At 47.7% G+C, this 19475-nt stretch overlaps 1 protein-coding gene across 2 annotated transcripts in view; it reads left to right on the plus strand.

The window, feature by feature from the left end:
- Nucleotides 1-13479, plus strand: part of LOC115659231 (syntaxin-binding protein 4-like) — a 118258-nt gene extending 104779 nt beyond the window's left edge. For both annotated transcript variants that reach the window (XM_030579150.1, XM_030579151.1), the window contains exons 19-22: nucleotides 6037-6086; nucleotides 10397-10533; nucleotides 11165-11222; nucleotides 12554-13479. In XM_030579150.1, the coding sequence (XP_030435010.1) occupies nucleotides 6037-6086; nucleotides 10397-10533; nucleotides 11165-11222; nucleotides 12554-12659 (351 nt within the window). In that variant the 3' untranslated portion in view covers nucleotides 12660-13479. The remainder of the gene's footprint in view (nucleotides 1-6036; nucleotides 6087-10396; nucleotides 10534-11164; nucleotides 11223-12553) is intronic.
- The last annotated feature ends 5996 nt before the right edge of the window (nucleotides 13480-19475 follow it).

The following is a 19475-nucleotide window of genomic DNA, read 5'->3' on the forward strand; positions in this document are numbered from 1 at the left end:
TAGTTCCATATCTCAATGACTGGCTCTCAGCCACATAGTCCAGGCACAAAGCCCAAGTTTCAACTTCAACGTTGCTTGGCCTTCTTTCGTCCCTCAGGTCAGTATCAATGTCAAAATCGACCTTTGGCTCCATACAATACCTGGACTTTATAGGGGCCACCATCAGCTCAGTAACAGCACAGGCCTAGCTACCAAAGGACAGGTTCCAGACACTGTGAGATCTCAGAACTCTCATTGTCAACCATCCGTATGTGCCAGCCAGGACTTGCCTGTCACTCTTTGGCCACATGGCTTGTGCATGTGCACATGTCACCGCCTTCACTTGACTCCATCTTTGCTGCCTCCAGTTTACTCTCTCAACTGTCATGCCATGGACCTCATGCTGACAGTTCCCCACAAGGTTCTCTCACCTTTCCAGGGGTGGACAGACCCACATCATGTCTGCATAGGGGTTCCCTTCCTCCCCAGATAAGACGATCATCACTGATATATCCCTCATAGGCTGGGGAGCACACGTGGATGATCATGTGACACAGGGAACGTGGACTCCTTGGAAATCCAAGATGCACATCAACATCCTGGAACTCTGAGCTGTAAGGAAAGCATATTAAGGCTTTCTCCCACTCATCCATTCCTGTCAGGTTCTTAGCATGTCAGACAACACCATCACTGTTTTCTCCATCAACAAAAGGGGGTATCAGATCAACCCCTTTATGTGCAGAAGCAGTCCATCTCTGGAATTGGTGCATCACCCACCAAATCCTCTTTTCCGCAGCCTGTCTCCCAGGGACACCGAAAGTGATTGCTAACTTTCTCAGCAGGCATTTTGCAATGGACCACAAGTGGGAACTCCGTGGCTCAGTAGTTCACAACATCTGCAGCTGATGGGGGATGCAAACCAGAGACCTTTTCACCTCCCACATAAACAGCAAATGCAACAAGTACTGCTCCAGGGGATGTCTCAGCTGCCACTCTCAGAGTGATGCTTTCATACTCTCCTGGTCAGACCAAAGCAACTACAGTATGCCTTCCCTCCTCTACCACTCTTACCTTGAGTACTCCACAAGATCAGGCGAGACAGTGCAGCTGTCATTCTGATCGCCCTCTACTGGCCCAGACAGTTCTATTTTCCCAGCCTCCTTCGTATGTCAACCCGTCCACCAATTCCTATCCCCACCTTCTCCAGTCTGCTGACACAGTACAACGGTGAGATCAGACACCCCAGTTCACAGGTCCTCCATCTCATAGCATGGTATTTGGATGGGCATCTGCTCTAGAACGGACTTGTTCCTCAGCCATGTAAGACATGCTTTCCAGCAGCAGGAAAGAATCTACTAGATACTATTACTGGGCCAAGTGGAAACACTTTGCCTCCTGGGCCTAACAAAAGGGAATTTCACCAGAATCAGGATCCCCCTCCTCCTGGACTATCTCCTGTCTTTGAAGGCACTGTGTCTCACCCTCAACTCTGAAAGTCCACCTAGTGGCGATTTAGTACATTCCCCCGGCCCCCAAGGAGAAGGGCACTCTGTCTTTACATACCCGCTAGCATGAAGGTTTTGGAAGGGCCTCATCAGAACCTTCCCACCATCCAACCCATTGCTCCCCAGTGGGACCTGAACCTAGTTCTATCCGTACTAACGAAAGCACCCTTTGAAGCATTGGCATCATGCTCTATGTCAAGAGTGGGCAAACTGCGGCCTGTGGGCTGCATCTGGCCCGTCTGATGTTTTAATCCGGCCCTTGAGCTCCTTTTGGTGAGCGTAGTCGGGGGCTTGCCCCGCTCCACGCATACCATGGCTCTGTGCAGTTCCTGTAAGCAGTGGTATGTCCCTCCTCCAGCTCCTACACGTAGGGGAAGCCAAGGGGCTCCGCACGCTGCCCCCGCCATGGCCAATGGGAGCTGTAGGAGCAGCACCTGTGGATGGGGCATTGTTCAGAGCTGCCTGGCCGCACCTCCACATAGGAGCTGGAGGGGGGATGACAGTGCTTCTAGGAGCTGCAGAGGTGGTGCCTGTGGACAAGGCAGCGCCCAGAGCTTCCTGGCCTCACCTCTGCCAGAGGAGGGACATGTCACTGCTTCCGGGAGCTACTTGAGGTAAGTGCCACCCGGAGCCCGCACCCATGACCTCTTCCCACACCCCAGCCCCCTGCCCCAGCCCTGATCCCCCCCTGAACCCCTCAGTCCCAGCCCAGAGCACCGTCCTGCACCCCAAACCACTCACCCCCAGCTGCACTCCAGAGCCTGCACCCCCAGCCAGAGCCCTCACCCCCTCCCGCACCTCAACTCCAATTTCGTTAGCATTCATGGCCTGCCATACAATTTCCATACCCAGATGTGGTTCTTGGGCCGAAAAGTTTGCCCATCCCTGCTCTATGCCCTTCTCCGTGAAAGCTGCCTTCCGTTATGTTATCACTTCTGCGAGAAGAGTCGGTGAACTCAGAGCCATGATGGCAGACCCACTTTCCCATGAAGATAGAGTCTCCCTGCACCTGCATCCCAAATTCTTGTCAAAGGTAATCTCCCACTTTCACATTAATCCAGTTACTTAGGCTTTCTCTACACTACTGACCTTACAGCGGCACATCTGTACCACTGCATCTGCGCTGCTGTAAGGTCTCCCATGTAGCCGCTCCATGTCTGCTCTCCTGCTGGCATAATTAAACCACCCTCAATCAAGTGGCAGTAGCTATTCTGGCAGGAGAGCGTCTCCCACCAACATAGCACTGTCCACACTGGCGCTTTTGTCGGTGAAACTTATGTTTGTCGAGGGGTGTTTTTTCACACCCCTGACCGACAAAAGTTTTATTGACAAGAGTGCTAGTGTAGACAGAGCCTTATCTTATTTTTTCTGAAGCCACATGCATCTACGGAGGAATGATGACTCCACTCTGAAGACATCTGACGGGCCTTAGCCTTCTACCTGCAGAGGACAAGACTCATCAGGAAGTCCCCCAGACTGTTTGTTCCTGTAGCAGAAAGCAGGCAGTCTCCACCCAGAGACTCTCCAAGTGAATTTCAGGTTGCATTACACTTTGCTACCAACTGTCTGGTCTAACTCCCCTGGGGTGTGGGCTCATTCCACAAGAGCCCAGGCTTTGATCCTGGCCTCCCTCCAGGACAGGCTGCTTTGTAAAGTAGCCATGTGGGGTTCTGTGCACACCTTTACCACGTGCTATGCCTTAATACAGGACTCGGTGGCAGATGCTTCCTTTGGCACAGCAGTCCTCCGCATGACCATTCCATCTTCATCCTTACACCCTCCTCTGGCTTAGGTATTGCTTGTTAATCATCCTCAGGGGAACACAGTAGGGACCATCATTCCAAGAAGAACTGGTGGTTGCTTACCTGTAACTGGAGGTTCTTTAATATGTGTGGTCCCTAACTGTATTCCACTTCCTGTCCTCCTTCCCTTGTTATGGATCTGTTTGGTTCGCTGTGGAGAAGGAACTGGAGACTCAGTGAAACCATGAAGCGAGCCAGGGTTCCTGCTCAGATCAACGGACACTACTTTCAGATTCTCTGACTCTGGGCACATGGTGTGCATGTGTAAACCCTCCATGGAAATACATATAGGAACCACATATCCCGAAAAACCTCCAGTTACAGGAAAGTAAACTCCTCTTATCTGACAGTAGCACCCAAAGGCTTCAATCAGGGCCCATCGTATTAGGTGCTGTAAGAACACACACAGGCTACATTTTACAGATCCAAGTCCTAGAATAACTAGGTGTGACTCAATCCAGAAGGCCTTTGTATAGTAGACACTAGAGGCCAAATTATCCCTCCCTTCCTGCAGTAGTGAACACTGACCCTGTGGAACCAATGCAGTTCTGCTGTGGAAAGGGGGACAAGATCTGGGGAACCCACACAGGAAGTCCACACCCTGAGCACCATGGAGTTTCCTTCTTGCAGGCTCTCTGCATCCACCCCACAGAGGAATGCTGGGATGCCATCGTGGGGCAGAACAGGGCTGGTGGATCTACCTGCCATTGTCCCCCATGGAGGAGGAACAAGGGAGTTGTGAAGGATGCTGCAGCACTGACTGTAGCTGTATCTTTGTGCTGTTCCACACGGCAGTAAGAGGGAATTCTTACCTCTCCAGCTCCTGCGGTTTTCCACAAGATGCAGCCCAGCTACTCGGGCTGTGTCCTGGTTCTGGAATTTTGCCATTGGCCTGTGACCTACAATCTAGTCTATGTGTTAGGTATTATTTTAACCTTATCTTCTGATAGCTGACTAGTCATTTTTCTTACCACATGTCATATGTCAACTGGAAAATCAATTTTGTTCCCCCAACACTTTTCCAGAGGTCTGCTCTAGACTCATGCCTAAAATGTCTTTCTCTGTTTCATTTGCTCTTCCTCCACTGTCATGGCATGTAGAAATCTGACATTCTAAATGTGCATTGAAATGGCAATGTGATGTACTTGGGACACTGGCCAGCACCGAGGGAGCTGTCTTTGACTCAGCATACCTGCTACAAGCCTGACCAAAGTCCATTGAAGTCAGTGGGAATCATTCCATTTGAGGAAACAGTAAAATGAAAGGAAAAGCAGATTCTATATCAGTTGTGCTGAAGAAGGAGGAAATTAGACTTCTATAGGGCTATAGAGCTACAGCTGTAGATAGTGGCTTATATAGACATTGATGCTAGATATTGGAGTATGTAAGTACTGGTTTGACTTTGCCTCTTCCTTGCTGCTTGGAGTGGCTTATCCCTCTTCTTGAATGGGTTGGGCCCTGGCTTCTTTTTTGTGATGTCTGGTGCCTTCAGCCAAGGTTACTTTGCGGTGCCCGAGACATGAGAGGTGCCGTCGCTTGGGAAAACTGAATCATGTTAACCATTGCTGGCAAGGAGCATAAAACCTCATCCACAAGACACAAAGTACATCAGCACAAAGCCCAGCAAAGAATTGATGCTCCTAACAATAACTACATAACAAAGGGGGACTTTACTGGGAGCAGGAATATAGGATCTGGAAAGCAAAGACTTAGGGTTAACTAATAAGTACTAACACTCAACAAATTGTCCAGTGTCCTCCCTGGCACCTTCCCAGGAATTTGAGATGCCGGGGATAAGTCTAGAGACAGGTGCTGCAGTGCTGTGAATGTTGGCTGGCTTAAACAAATCAAAGGATTCTCTTACAATGTCTTTGCCCCTCTCCTGGCTCCATGGGCTGGAGTACTGTGGAGTTCTTGTCTGGCTCTCGTGAATCAGGCTCCCTGAGCTGTTCTGCTTCTTGCTCAGCTAGCAAAGCTCAAAACTGAAACAAAGCTAGTTTCTTTGTCTCTCACTAAGTCAGGCTGTCCCCTGACGCTGAGAGGCTGAGGCGCCCCAGAGTGTCACTGGCCCAGCAAAATGCTTGTCCAGATCACACCACACAGAAGCCTCTCTATTGGCCTCAGCAGGAGTTTAGTCCATTCCATCCCCACCTGTGACTCCAAGCATGTTTGAAATGGAATCAGAGAGCCCTGGACACCATGATTATTACAGTCTGCAGAGTAATTAGTACCCCTTAGAGGCTCAGTCCAGAGTTCCAGGATCTGGTGAACTCCAAGTGGGTGGATTGCACAAACATCACTGAACTTGGAGGGACATACCAGCAGCTCAGAATGCCTTCCTCATATATATTACTTACTGCTTTTTGGGAATTCTCTTTCTGTGCACGTTAGTGGCTCCATCCATGAGTGGGCATTCATTCAAGAGCAGGACCAAGGCACAGAGTGTGAATAATGGGGATAGTGGGCATTCTGAAGTGCAGCCTGAAAAACTATTCTTTAAGAGTGGGTTTTTAACCTTGCATCTGATATATTTTAGTGTCTGTATTAATTTACATTATGTCTGTATATTTGCATAGGGTACGAGTTTTGCTTCTGTTGCAAAAGGCCTTGAGATATTAGCTTCAAGGGCAGTGAATAAACAGAAGCTCATTACTGTCATACTAAATCTGAGCCTCAGCAAAAATGCATGGGGTTTGTTCTCTGGAATTTGTCAGTCCTGTAAGTTTGAGATCTTCTTTTTCCCCCCACAGAATGTTCACGGGGTCCTGAGCACGCCCAGCCAGCTACCAGATGAGACAAGGTGGGGAAAGGCTTCTGAGAATTTGAATGTGTGCATAAAACGACCGTGTTTTGATCTTTGTCTGGCTGATGTGTTTACAGGAGAAGTGGGCAAACTATGTTGGACTGTTCTACCCAGCCCCTGAGCTCCTGGCCCGGGAGGCTCGCCCCTGGCCCCTCCCCTGCTGTTCTCCCTCCCCCTGCAGCCTCAGCTCACTGTGCCACAGCGGTGGGGTGATGAGCTCCGGGGGCAGCGCAGCTGCAGAACTTGGCCTGACTCAGTGTTCTGTGCTGCTCAGTGCATGGCTGGCTCCAGCCAGGCGGTGCAGCTGCCTGTCCTGGTGCTCTGGGCGGCATAGTAAAGGGGCAGGGAGCAGAGGAGGGGGATTGGATGGAGGGCAGGGGAGTTCGGGGGGTGGGCAGGGGCCAGGGGTGTGGATAGGGGTCGGGGCGGTCAGAGGGCAGGGAACAGGGGGGTTGAATGGGGGCAAGGGATCCAGGAGTGGTCAGGGAGAAGGGGTGGTTGGATGGGGCAGAGGTCCCGGGGGGGTGGCAGTCAGGAAGGAGAGGGGGGTTGGATGGGGTGGCAGGGGGTGGTCAGGGAACAGGGGGGGTGGATGGGGAAGGGGTTCAGTAAGGAATGAGATGAGGGGTTGGAGGGGTGGCTGGTGCAGTCAGGTGGGGGTTCCGGGGGCGGTCAGGGGACAGGGAGAAGGGGTGGTTGGATGGGGCAGGGGTCCCGGGGGGGCAGTCTGGAAGGAGAAGGGGGTTGGACTGGGTGGCAGGGGGGCAGTTGGGGGTGGTCAGGGAACGGGGGGGTTGGATGGGGCAGGAGTCCCAGGGGGCCATCAGGGGCAAGAAGCAGGGGGATCGGATAGGGGTCAGGGGCCGGGCCACACCTGCCTTTCTGGGGAGGCGCAGCTTCCCCTAGCCGGCCCTCCATACAATTTCTGAAACCTGATGCAGCCCTCAGGCCAAAAAGTTTGCCCGCCCCTGGTTTACAGGGTGTCAGTTTCTGCTGTTACTCCTCATCTAGTAACAAAGGTATCAGGGTGTCAGCTGCTGCTGTTGCTTCTCATCTGGGTAAACAAAGGTATTGAGTAAATACAGTCACTTGGTGACTGAAACAGATGGAATAGGATAGTCTTGTGGTTAAAATACCAGACTGGGCCTCAGGAGATCTGGGTTCTGTTCCAAACTCTTTCTGAGTGACCTTGATTAAGTTATTTAGGCAAAAGAGTGGTTGCCTAGGCTTAGGTACCTAAATAAGTGGCCTGATTTTCAGAGGTCTTGAGCAGATTACGTCTGACTTGCAGATCCTAGCTCTGCAAAACTTGCCTAAGACTAGCCTGTGTTTGGTTTTGGGCCCATCTCCATTTTTATCCTCTGTTACTGAAATTGGGAGTTATGCTGTCTCTTATTCATCTTTGCTGATGAGGGTCTGGCAAATGAACTGAGGTGTATCTCTAACTCTGTAAAGGTTACAGGGACATTGTTAAGGTTTGTAGCCCTACCCTACAAATTGAACATATCTTTTTTTAATATTTGTTGGAAAAACCCATATCATTCTTTGCACTGATGTCCAAAACAAATGAATCAGAAATCTGATTTGTTATTGTTTAAAAAAAATCAGCATTCCAGGGCTAATGAGCAACCTTATAATAATACACCAGTATGCGTGACAGGAGGATGGTAGATTTCAATTTCAAATAATTCGAAGCCAACTATACATACAAAATTATGGGCTCTAAATTACCTGTTATCACTCAGGAAAGAGATCCTGGAGTCATTGTGGCTAGTTCTCTGAAAACATTTGCTCAGTGTGCAGCAGCAGTCAAAAGGTATGTCTACACTGCAGTTAAAAACCCACAGCTGGGCCATGCTCCCAGGGCTTGGTCTAACGGTCTGTTCAGTTGAGGTGTAGATGTCTGGGCTTGGGCTGAAGCCAGACTCTAGGATCCTGCGAAGTGGGGAGGGACCCAAACTTGGGCTGCAGCCTGAGCCCAAATGTCCACACCGCAGTTAAGCAGCCCCTTAGCCTGAGCCTCATGAGCCTAACTCAGCTGGCACAGGCCAGCCGCAGGTATCTAATTGTACTGTAGACATACCCAAAAAGGCAAACAGAATGTTAGGAACCACTGGGAAAGGGATAGATAATAAAACGGAGAATATCGTAATACTACTTTATAAAGCCATGGCACAGCCACACCTTTACTCCTGAGGGAATTCTGCGCCAAAAAATTAAAATTCTGCACACAATATTTTAAAATTCTGCAAATTTTATTTGTCAATAAATAAATATGGCTCCAGCATGGCAATGGGGAGCACTGACTGCATTGAGGTGGGAGATCACCCTGAAGTCCCCACATTCCCCAGTACAGCGACTTGGCAGTGAGGCTGCACCTGACCCTGACACAGTGCAAGAGCTGGGCCTGCCCCAGAAACACCCCGGGGTCCTGCCCATCTGCGCCAGGTGCATCTGGTGTGGGTGAGCAGGCTCAGCCCAGTAGGATCCAAGTGCAGAGGGGCTTAGTGTGGGAGGATCCGGGTGTGTGTGTGAGAGGTTTCTGTGTGGGGCAATCTGGGTGCGGGCAGCTCAGTGGGAGATCTGGATCTGGCTTGTTGGAGGGTTCCGGGTGCAGGGGAAATGGAACTCAGCAGGGGATCCAGGTGAAGGTGGTTGGGGCTCAGGGGTGTCTCAGGGGAGGGGTTGGGTGTGGGGGCTCAGTTGGGGTGCTGGGGGAGTGGAGGTCGATGGGATGGTGGTCCAGGTGCAGCTGGTTAGGGAACAGTGGGGTGGGGGTCTGGGTGTGGGGTGCTTATCAGAGGGGTCCAGGTGTAGGGAGGTAGGGCTTGTCGGGGTGAGGGGTTGATGGACCTTCTTAACAGGGGAACCCCAGCTGCTGCCGAGGGGATGCCGCATGCCAGGATCCTGCTTCCCCCCGCGATTCCCCTATCCCCTTTTCTTCTCCATCCCCCTCCCCCTCCCCTCACTCCCACGTTCTCCTCCCCCATCCTATTCCACCCGTCCTTCTTTCCCCACTGCCTCTTCCCTCATTTCCCCCACTCCCCTAACCGAACACTCCCTGTTGCACAGAGTAGAAAACAGGAAAGCTCCCTGCACACAGAAGGGGAGAATGACTGGCACTGGGACCCAGGAGGCGGTGTTCAGCTGCAGAGTCAGCAGAGCTGAGACAGACTCCTTCAGCTGGGCGGCTCTGCTCTTGCAGAAGGGGGGGGGGGGCGCGGCAGTGGCATATTTAACCCTGTGTGCCCCTGGTTGCCCCCTGCCCCCTCCCTTCCCCCTGCTCTACCTCCCTCCCGTGTGGCTTCCCTTTGCTTCCCTGACATTTTCTGCAGGGAAACATAGAAAATCCGGGGGGGCAGGGGGGCGGATTTTCTGCAGGCACACAGTCATGCAGAATCCCCCCAGGAGTAACCCCTTGAATACTGTGTGCAGTTCTGGTCATCCCATCTCAAAAAAGATATGTTAGAATTGGAAAAGGTGCTGAGAAGGGCAACAAAAGTGATTAGGGGTATGGAACAGCTTCCATATGAGGTGAAATTTAACAGACTGGGACTGTTCAGCTTAAATTAGAGACGATTGATGGGGGATATGATACAAGCCTATAAAATCATGGATGGCATGGAGAAAGTCAATAGGGAAGTGTTATTTACCTCTTCACATAACACAAGAACAAGAGTCACCCAATGAAATTAATAGGCAGCAAGCTTAAAACAAACATAAGGAAGTACTTCTTCACACAATGCACAGTCAGCCTGTGGAACTCATTGCCAGGGGATGTTGTGAAGGACAAAAGTATAATGAGGTTCAAAAAAGAAATGAATAAGTTCATGAAGGCTAGATGGCATCAATGACTATTAGCCAATATAGTCAGGGATGCCACCCCCTGCTCTGGATGTCCCCAAACTTCTCACTGCTAGAAGCTGGGACTGGATGACAGGGGTGGAACTCTCGATAATTGCCCCTATCAGTTCATTCCGTGTGAAGCATCTGGCACTGGCCACTGTTGGAAGCCAGAATACTGAGCTAGATGGACCATTGATCTGACCCAGCATGGCTGTTTTTGTGTTTCCAAGGTCATGATATTGTTTGAAACTCTTTAACAGTGTCCTTGCATTAACTAATTACATCACCACAACGCCAATACATCTAAAAGAGAGAAACTCCTGTGTTACTGGCAGCATGAGATGAAATACACAGTACGTTGTAATTTAGTGGGGGGTTCTCTCATGAGTTGCTAGTCAGACCTTTTGCTGTGATGCTCATTTTATTCTGGTACGATTGACACATCTGCTTTTATTTTTAAGAGTCAACAGTCGGACAGAGGAGGATAAAACAGAAGCAATCTCGGATGCGTCTCTTCCATCTCCAGATCTCCTGGACCTGTTGATATCAGAAGCTAAAGAATTGTTGGAGCCCATCCTCACTGACATGACAAAGGATGGTAAATTTTGTATAAGCCTTCTCAGTGATGAGGCAGCTGTAGAGGCCCAAATTCAGACGGGAGTCTGAAGTGAAGAAAGTCTAGATTTAGGGGACTTATTGTTGGTATAATTTACACTTTCCCCCCTTACCTGTTAAACCAGTTTAGTTTCCCTTAAACTTACTTAGATTTACACCTGCTTACTGATGGGCAATTCATTTACATCTCACTCTCCATATGGATCATCTCTGATTTTGACCTATGGAGTTGGAGGGGAGGGAGTCTAGCTTGGTGTAACTCCTACGGAGGAACCAGGAAAAAGGAGTTTAGCAGGAAAAGCAGCTAACAGAAAGGTGCAAGATGTTCTTGGCATGAAGTTCTATCAGCTTAGACCCCCTGCTTCTGGGTAAGTGGGTGTAAGTCAGGCTACGGGATTCAAACTTCAGTGTGTGGGAGTTTAAGTTAACTGTCTTGCCTAGCAATTCTGAACTTAGATAATGGTCCCGAACCATTTCCAGCGAGCAGGGTAGGTATATACTTTATGCAGTTACTGTGCTCCCAGTGCTGGTTGCATTGTACCTTGCTGTTAAGGAACAAATAATGATGTTTTCTGACCCTTTGTTAACCGGTGGCTGTGTTCCTGGGTCTGCAGTATTGCCATACAACTGGGATGAGTGCCTGACTGAGGAGGGATGCCTAAACTACAAGGAGTAAGTGTCAGGTCTGCTTGGGCCTCTCATTTCTGCTTAGTTTTGGTGGAGGTATTTGCAAACATCTCAGCTTTCAGAAGAACACTGTCCACATACAGTTGTGGTAGATTGTTGAGATCTTCCTGGTTATAAAGATTAAAAAGCTTCTTTTAAAGACACGGCTCATTTTGTATCCCTTTGTCGTTTTCATCCAGAAAAGCGGCAACACCTCGTACACCTTCCTGAAATAGAACGCAACAGCTCACTCACTCACACTCTGAAACGTAGATCTGCTTCATCCAAATCTCGTCTCCTGATCTCGTTCAGTCTGAAACACTAGATCAGCTTAATTACAATCCATTACAGCCTGTGCAGTAGTCAGCTCCTGGATTTTATATCACATGTCTTAAGTATATTCCATATCAAAGTTATGTTCTAGGGAGCCAGTGGGCAGCATAGCAATGCCAAGTCACTAGGCAAGGAGTGCTGGTATAGGACTGGCTGTTGAAAGTACGAGCAGAGAACCCATGCACTAGAACAGGAATAGGTAGACATCAGGGGGTCCATGGACTGGCACAGATGTGTCAATAAAGAAAACACAGAGACAGCAGAGGTGAGAGGGGCCATATTCCTTCTTCCGTACTATAGAGACCCAGCTTTCAGAGAATACTGACGTCAGGGAAACGAGTGCCTTCCGAGGCAAGCCATTTGTCCTGCAAGGGAGTTTCAGCAGGGAGCAGGGCAAATTCTAGTGCCAGTTCCTGTTGTGTTTTTTATGGCCTGCCTTTCTTCTGGCTCCAGGGCTTGTCTGATTGACATCTTCCTAGGTGACTATATGGGTCTTCAATATGAATAGAGCCCTGCTGAGGGTGTGAATATTACTTGCTCCAAGAACTACATATATAAACACACACATTTAATTCTGATGCACTCCAGCTATCACTCAGCAGAGTACAATCCACATGGGTTGTATTTAGGTACCAGTTCTACAGATCACTTACACCCTTCAGTGGGAACACTCTCATGCTTTAAAGTTAAACATATGCTTACGTGCTTTGCTGAATTAGGGCCTAATTTTTGAGACCATAATAATGTATGCTTCATTGTCTCAGGCTAAAGCTTTATCTGGCCATCTCAACTGAATCCTAAAAATCTCCAAGCACCTCTGTTGAGTGTGTGCAAAACAGATGCACTGGCACATTTTACGGGGCAATTAAATAGTCCTGCAGAACATGTGACCTTTATATTTTTCATAAATCATCCCTTTCTTTAACATAGAATCCTGTTTTTATATTAAGTTGCCATGTGTGTTCTTCTCCCACACCTTTGTAAAATCTGATTTCTATTTCCAGCCATCTTCATCAGAAAACCACATGGCCCCCTCCTCCGACCCACAGCAAGAGTGATGAGCCACAGCCCTTGAGCACAACCAAGGAACTGCCTGAGAAGACTACATAAATCTCCTGAGATGCACTCCTATGCATAACCATGTATATTCATAACACAGATGCTCTGCTGGGAGACAGACAGGATGCAGAATGGATGGTTCAGTGTCCAAGCAGAGCAGAAAATCCATGAGTTTTCTGCTAAAACACTGATTCTTCTGACTAGCCAGCTAAGACTTAAGCAGCAAACCCACCTGCATGGCTACCTCTGAATTATTATACAAGGCTGTTCTCTCTTGGTTCTTCAGATTTATAGACAACAGGAAAGTTATCACTGAGGGGATGTGAATGCATGGACTCCACAGGCAGGCAGCCTTTAGAGCTGGCATTCTATACAGTAAGAGGAGCATGGGCTAACCAGAGGACACGTGGGTCCTGAAAGGATTTATTTTGGGATTTCATATGGGAAAAACCAAAGTAAACTTAAAAACAACAAGGGATCTGGTGGCACCTTAAAGACAGCTTTATTTGGGCATAAGCTTTCGTGGGTAAAAAACCACTTCTTCGGATGCTTAGTGGACTGTACTGAAACCAACATACTCTGTAGTGCCTATAGCTGTCTTGGGATACATATCGTGCTTTTTGTAAAGCTTATCTGAGCTGCAATGCTTGAAGTGGAAAGAAGAAACCCGGAGGTAGCTGACAATGTCAATCATGTGGTACCCGTAAGCTGTGCTGAGCACAGAAAGGACACCATAGAGCATGTTTCAGTAAAGGTGTGGTTTAATGTTTGGAAACTAGACCCACGTGGTTCGAGGTTTTATGTGGTTAGCAATGAAAATGGTAGAGATCTGAGATGAAAGCACAGTCTGGGAAATAAAATGAAAACACTGCTTAGAGGGCGTTTGATTTCTGAGCTGGTGAGGTTTGGAGTTGGTCGGTTTGAGTCTCTGGGATGAGTTTAACCTGCTTGGGCCAGCTGCTTCTTAACTTCAGGTTTTCCCTTCTGTATTACAGATATTGGCAACTAATAACAAGTTGAACTGAGCTCACGTTATAAATGGGCACGTTCTAGCCTTTTTCCCAGGAACTTTTAAGCATAGCTTCAAATTTCCTCTTTGGGACTTAAAACCACACAGGTCCCACACATTGTAAAAGGAAGACCCGTGCATAATAATAATACCCTATTGTGACAAGTTTGGTCACAAGGACCCCCTTGGGACTGTCACCTGATGTGCTGAAACTACCTCTGAACCCATTTTCCCTGCCAGCTTGGGAATCCAGATTCTGTCTTGTTGAGCCAGACATGCTACTCTGCTCCAACACAGACCTAGAGTCTAAACCACATTCCCAAAGCTGCAGGCTTTAACTGAAAACCACTCAGCAAGTACTCCTTTCTCCAGCACCCAGACACCCAGCTCCCAATGGGCTCCAAACCCCAAATAAATCCGTTTTACTCTGCATAAAGCTTATAAATGGTAAACTCATAAATTGTCCACCTCTATAACACGGATGAGAGATATGCACAGCTGTTTGTTTCCCCCAGGTATTAATCACTTACTCTGGGTTCATTAATAAACAAAAGGTGATTTTATTAAGTATAAAAGTAGAACTTAAGTGATTTCAAGTAATAACACAGAGAACAAAGTAAGTTACCAAGCAAAATAAAACAAAACACACAAGTCTAAGCCTAATACATTTAAGAAACTGAATACAGGTATATCGAATCCTCTGATATCTGTGAAAAAAGCTTATTAGAACAAGACTCCTTCCAAGTCTGGGCCCAATCCTTGCCCCCTGCTACAGTCCTTGTTCCAGCTCAGGTGGTAACTACGGGATTTCTCATGACTGGCCACCTTTGTTCTGTTCCACTCCCATTTATAACTTTGGCCCAAGGTGGGAATCCTTTGTCTCTCTGGGTTCCCATCCCTCCTTCTAAATGGAAAAGCACCAGATTTAAGATGGATTCCAGCATCAGGTGACATGGTCACATGTCACTGTAAGACCTCATTCTTCATTACCCACAGTCTGGCCCACATGTCCACAAGAAGGACTGCAGGTAAATAAACCATCTACAGCCAATTGTCCTAGTCAATGGGTGCCATCAAGATTCTAAACCACCATTAATGGCCCACACTTTGCATGATTACAATAGGACCTCAGTTATATTTCATATTCCTAGTTTCAGATACAAGAATGATACGTGCATACAATTAGGTTGAACACACTCAGTAGATTATAAGCTCTGTAATGATACCTTACAAGAGACCTTTTGCATAAAGTATATTCCAGTTGCATCATATCCACACTTATAAACATATTTTTATAAAAATATGGAGTGTACTGTCACACCTGTATTCACTTATTTGTATGTGACTTTTTGTCCAAAAAGTTCCTAAAGCACTTTACTAACAATATACATACAAAAATTACTTCACCACTAAAATGCAGCCAGTTTTGGGGTAGAGGACAGCAGCCAAGTAAACAACCAGCATGCTGTAACAGATAAGTGCTAATGATGTGAAGAATGTCATCATCTTGGGGAATCACTCCTCCACTCAGTATCCAGATTTTACCCATGCTAAGGTGAAAGTGCAAGGAAAAGAAGTTGGCGTTTATGAAGCAGTAAAAGATGTCAGTTAGTAGGCTAAATGACCTACTAGGTCTTTTCAATCTCCAGTACCTGGGATGCTCTCCCCATGGTAAGGTGACTTTCATTTTAATGAGAATGAAAGAAGAATTGTACAACTATATTACACTTCATGATGGTCTGTGCAAAGAAAACATGGCAAAGCAAAGTGTTGCATTGAAAGCATGATATGACTTAACCAAATAAGTGGAGAGGGAAGGAAACAGACACTAATCCAGGACAATTCATTTCCTCTACCCAATATCCATGAAAATGTAAGACTATAGCTACAGCTAGGGTGACCAGACAGCAAATGTGAAAAATCGAGACGAGGTGGGGGGTAATAGGACCCTATATAAGAAAAGGACCCAAAAATCGGGACTGTCCCTATGAAATCGGGACATCTGGTCACCCTAGCTACAGCCCTCTGCCCACCCACTTTCTACAAGAAAAGCCTTTCAGATTTTAGCCTCTGAACACTCTAGAAGATTCTGTACTCTCAGCAATCTATTTGGGAAAAGAAATCCCCCGGGTTCCTGTACCCACACAGTCAGGACCCTTTCAGGAAGACTTTTACATGCTTTTCAAAAGAGTCCCATTTTTTAGCCTGACCCCATTGTTTTCTGACAGTATCTCATCGCACAAGTCATGTCCCTTTTAAGATTGCTTTAAGGACAGTCTCCTATTAATAGCTTTGTTACTAGCCACTACCCTTTCAGAGAAATCTTGAAAGCTAAGATCTGAGGAGAATAATGCTGCCAGACTTGATGTAGATTTTTGCTAGGATAACAAAATTGTTGTCGTGCCTTACTGTTACTCATATGGTATTAGGTTAGAGGCAGAAAGCAGAGCAGAAACACTGACATCTTCCCACCGTAACCAGGAGACAAAATGGGAAAGGCAAAAAGAAACAAATAGCCTGTGCACAGAAGCCAGCTGAAAAGGCACCTAACTGAAATGCATCTTATTTAGACAGGGCCTGTTCTAGTGCTCCCATAAAGCACCTAATTCTGCCTTCAGTGCAATTGGTATGACACTATTGTAGAATTCTCTGTAAAACTTAGCACTGTAGTATCTAAAAGATCTCTTGGTGTCAATGGCTGTTATGACCATGTAACTGGGGTCCCAAAATGCTCTAATGGAAATAAGGAGCAGCATTTACAATAAAGATGAGGAAGCCCTATAATGCATTGGACTACAACCTGCAGTTAAAACTAGTGAAAAATAACAAGGGTTAGCCACTAGAGGGGAGCCCATATCGTCCCATTAAAGTTATTAAAACATAATCGATTGCATTCAGTGCACTGCAACCACAAACTTGCAATCACACATTGAAACAAAATGAAAATGGCTGGAGTTTGGCCTGGAAGGCTGTGGGTTTGAATCTCACTGGTTTGGTTTTTTCTTACTCACTAGATCTGTGCATTTTTGCTTAAGCGTGGCAGAAGATTCACTTCTTGCTGCTTATTTGTTTTTGTTTTGTTTTTCCTAATGAACAAAACAAAAAAGATATGAGCAAAATAATTAACAGCTACAAAAGATGCTGCACAGCCAGGTACCAATGGTAAAATCTTGAAGGATCAAGAGTGATGCAGATATGTGCGGTAAAGAATCACTGATACAATATTTTGTGATGGGATAGATAAGGCTGTTGTATGAGAGATAATTTGGGTGAGTAGTTGGCGGGGACTTGTGATCTGGATTCTCTTCCCAGCTGTGGCACTGACTCTGTCTTTTACTTTGGATAACTCACTTCATCCTTTGTGCATCAGTTTCTACATCTGTAAAATGGGGATAATTATACTGACCTACATCACTGGGGTGTTGTGAAGCTACATCATCAGTGTTTGCGAAGCACAGTAAGTGGGTTTGTGAGTCTAGTATGAGAGCCTTTCTAGAAAGGGGCATCATCATCATAATAATAATTTTATTTTATTTCTCTGTAGAAATTCCCCCAGAATGAATCATGTCAGGCACGTTCCTAGTCGGGAAAGCTTTTGCTTATCCCTAAGTCCAGTGAAACTGATTGTTGCCTTTTTGTTAAATTAAGATAGATTAAATATTGGAAAGTTTATCAACTGAGAACCGTTTCTCATCCCCAAGCTAAATGTCCCTGAAAAATGCTTTGGAGTCAGCTGGCATTTCTGAGCCTCATGATGCTGCTTAATGTGCTGAAAAGTGCCCCGCCATTGAGGGACACCAGGTGCATGGAAGGCCAATAATGGAGAATGGAAACTCGCTTCCAACCTGCTTTAAATACAGCTTTAACAACCAGGTGAACTTTGCAGTTTAATATTTAAAGAGGCTCTTTAATGTTTAAACAAGACTGATTTTCTCTGGATCATCATTAAGCACATGTGAAAGGAGGATGGAAAAGGGCTTAGTGTGACAATACGGAGCGGGTTGTCCACAGAGTGCTATTTTTCTGTAGTAGAGGGACCTTCCTTCTACACTGGATTCTGAAATACAAAGTCTAACCAAAAACTTCCAGGACAGATAATAGAATTTCCCTGCTACTCTTGCTCTGTGGATACATCCTCGATGCTCCCTGTTTCCATGGATATTCCCAGAGGAGTTTGTTGGGGAAAGCCCTATGGTGCCACAGTCTGAAAGGGCAGACACTGAGCAATGCATCTACATTCAGAGTTGAGGAATCCTTGGCAGAGTTCCAATCCAGCAGTGAATCTTGGGTGCTCCTGGTTGTGGTCCCTGCCAGTCAACTTTCCTCAACAAACCCCTCCGGTGTCGTCTTCTGCAACAACCTTCCACTGTAGCCTCCCTCCTTATTCCCACTGCTAGGAGTACTCACAGCTCCATGCAGCTCTGGGCAACAGTGATACTGGGTCCAGCTCCAGTTTGTCTTTCTTGGATGATTTCTCCCTGGCACAGTGCTCCTCCTGTCATGGGGCATTGCTGGTCTGCTGCTCTGTACCTCCCAGGCTTCGGGCTAGTTCTCTGCTACTTCCCTTTGTGAGTGCCTGCTTCCTGTAGGTTCTTATGGCTCGATCTCCAGACACACACACCTGGTCACTCTCCCTCTCTCCACTCCCCTGCTACAACCTGCACTTCCTCATCCTAGAGCAGCTGGCACTCCCTCTGCCACAGGACAATGTTTGAATAGGGCTGTGCTCTCTAAACCCCAAGGGGGTTACATTTATTTCTCAATGAATACAGTATATACATTGTAATAAGAACTAGGTCTGTGTATGTGGTCATACATGTTGTTAATTACAGTACATTCACTCCTCAGCCTTACTAGCAGGTGCAGCACTGGGCCACAGTAGCCCAAACATAATACTGGAAGGAGTGGAGCTGTTAGACAGGGCTGTAGGTTGCAGCAGGACTTCAGGTGTGTGTGAGGGGGCAGCTGTTTGGTAGAACTTGAGGCAGGGTGGGGAGCTGGGTGGTGCAAAGGGGGTCAGGGTAGCTGCTGGTGCTCTAGGTGGTACCATGGCTAGGGGTGCAGGTTAGTTACAGTGGGACAAAAGTCACAGTGTGATTTTTCTATTGGCTTGCGATGCTTTGTCCGGACTGATTTTCTCAAATAGTGGTTGATGGGCATTAGCCTCATGCAGAGGGGCAGGAGATGCGGGGGGGGGGGGGGAGCTGAAGAGCGAACCTGCCCCCCAGCTCCGGGATGAGGGCAGCTCCTGGGGGTGGAAGTTGGCAAGTAAGCAGGTGCTGCACTTACCCTGCAGCGCAGCGCAGCTCCTCTCCCACGGGGCTGAGCCCAGCATCCTGCTCCTGGCATGAGGATCAGGTGTGGACGGCTCCAGTACTGCACTGCTACTCAGGACGGCCTTCCCCCTACCCTACCCCAGCCCTCCCCCTACCCTACCCTCATGACCAGAGCTGCAGGAGCCCCTGCTGCTTGATGTGGATACAAGGTGAGCTTGCTCTCCAGCTTCTACTCACCCAACCAGCCTCACCAGGCAGGAATAGGGTTGTGGAACTGGCATGGAGGATGCTCTTGTGGGAGGAAGGGGGCAATGCCCCTCTGCAGGATTAGCAGGAGGACGTTTTTTAATAAAAAGCAGGGAGCAGATGTGGTACACCTAGTACCCCCACTTCTGCTGCACTCAGAGTCACTGGGCCTTATTTTTGATGAAAATAATAATAAATCTTCAGCCTCTTAACTATACCTGGAGCTGCGAGGGCCAATGGGTGTTGCTCTGTGTCGTGGGCGGGGCTGTGCGGCACAGAGGGCGGGCCTATGAAGTGGGCCGGCTCTCCAGTGGGCGGGGCTGTCTGGCACAGTAG

The sequence above is a fragment of the Gopherus evgoodei genome, chromosome 10 (assembly GCF_007399415.2).
Source record: "Gopherus evgoodei ecotype Sinaloan lineage chromosome 10, rGopEvg1_v1.p, whole genome shotgun sequence".
NCBI lineage: Eukaryota > Metazoa > Chordata > Testudines > Testudinidae > Gopherus > Gopherus evgoodei.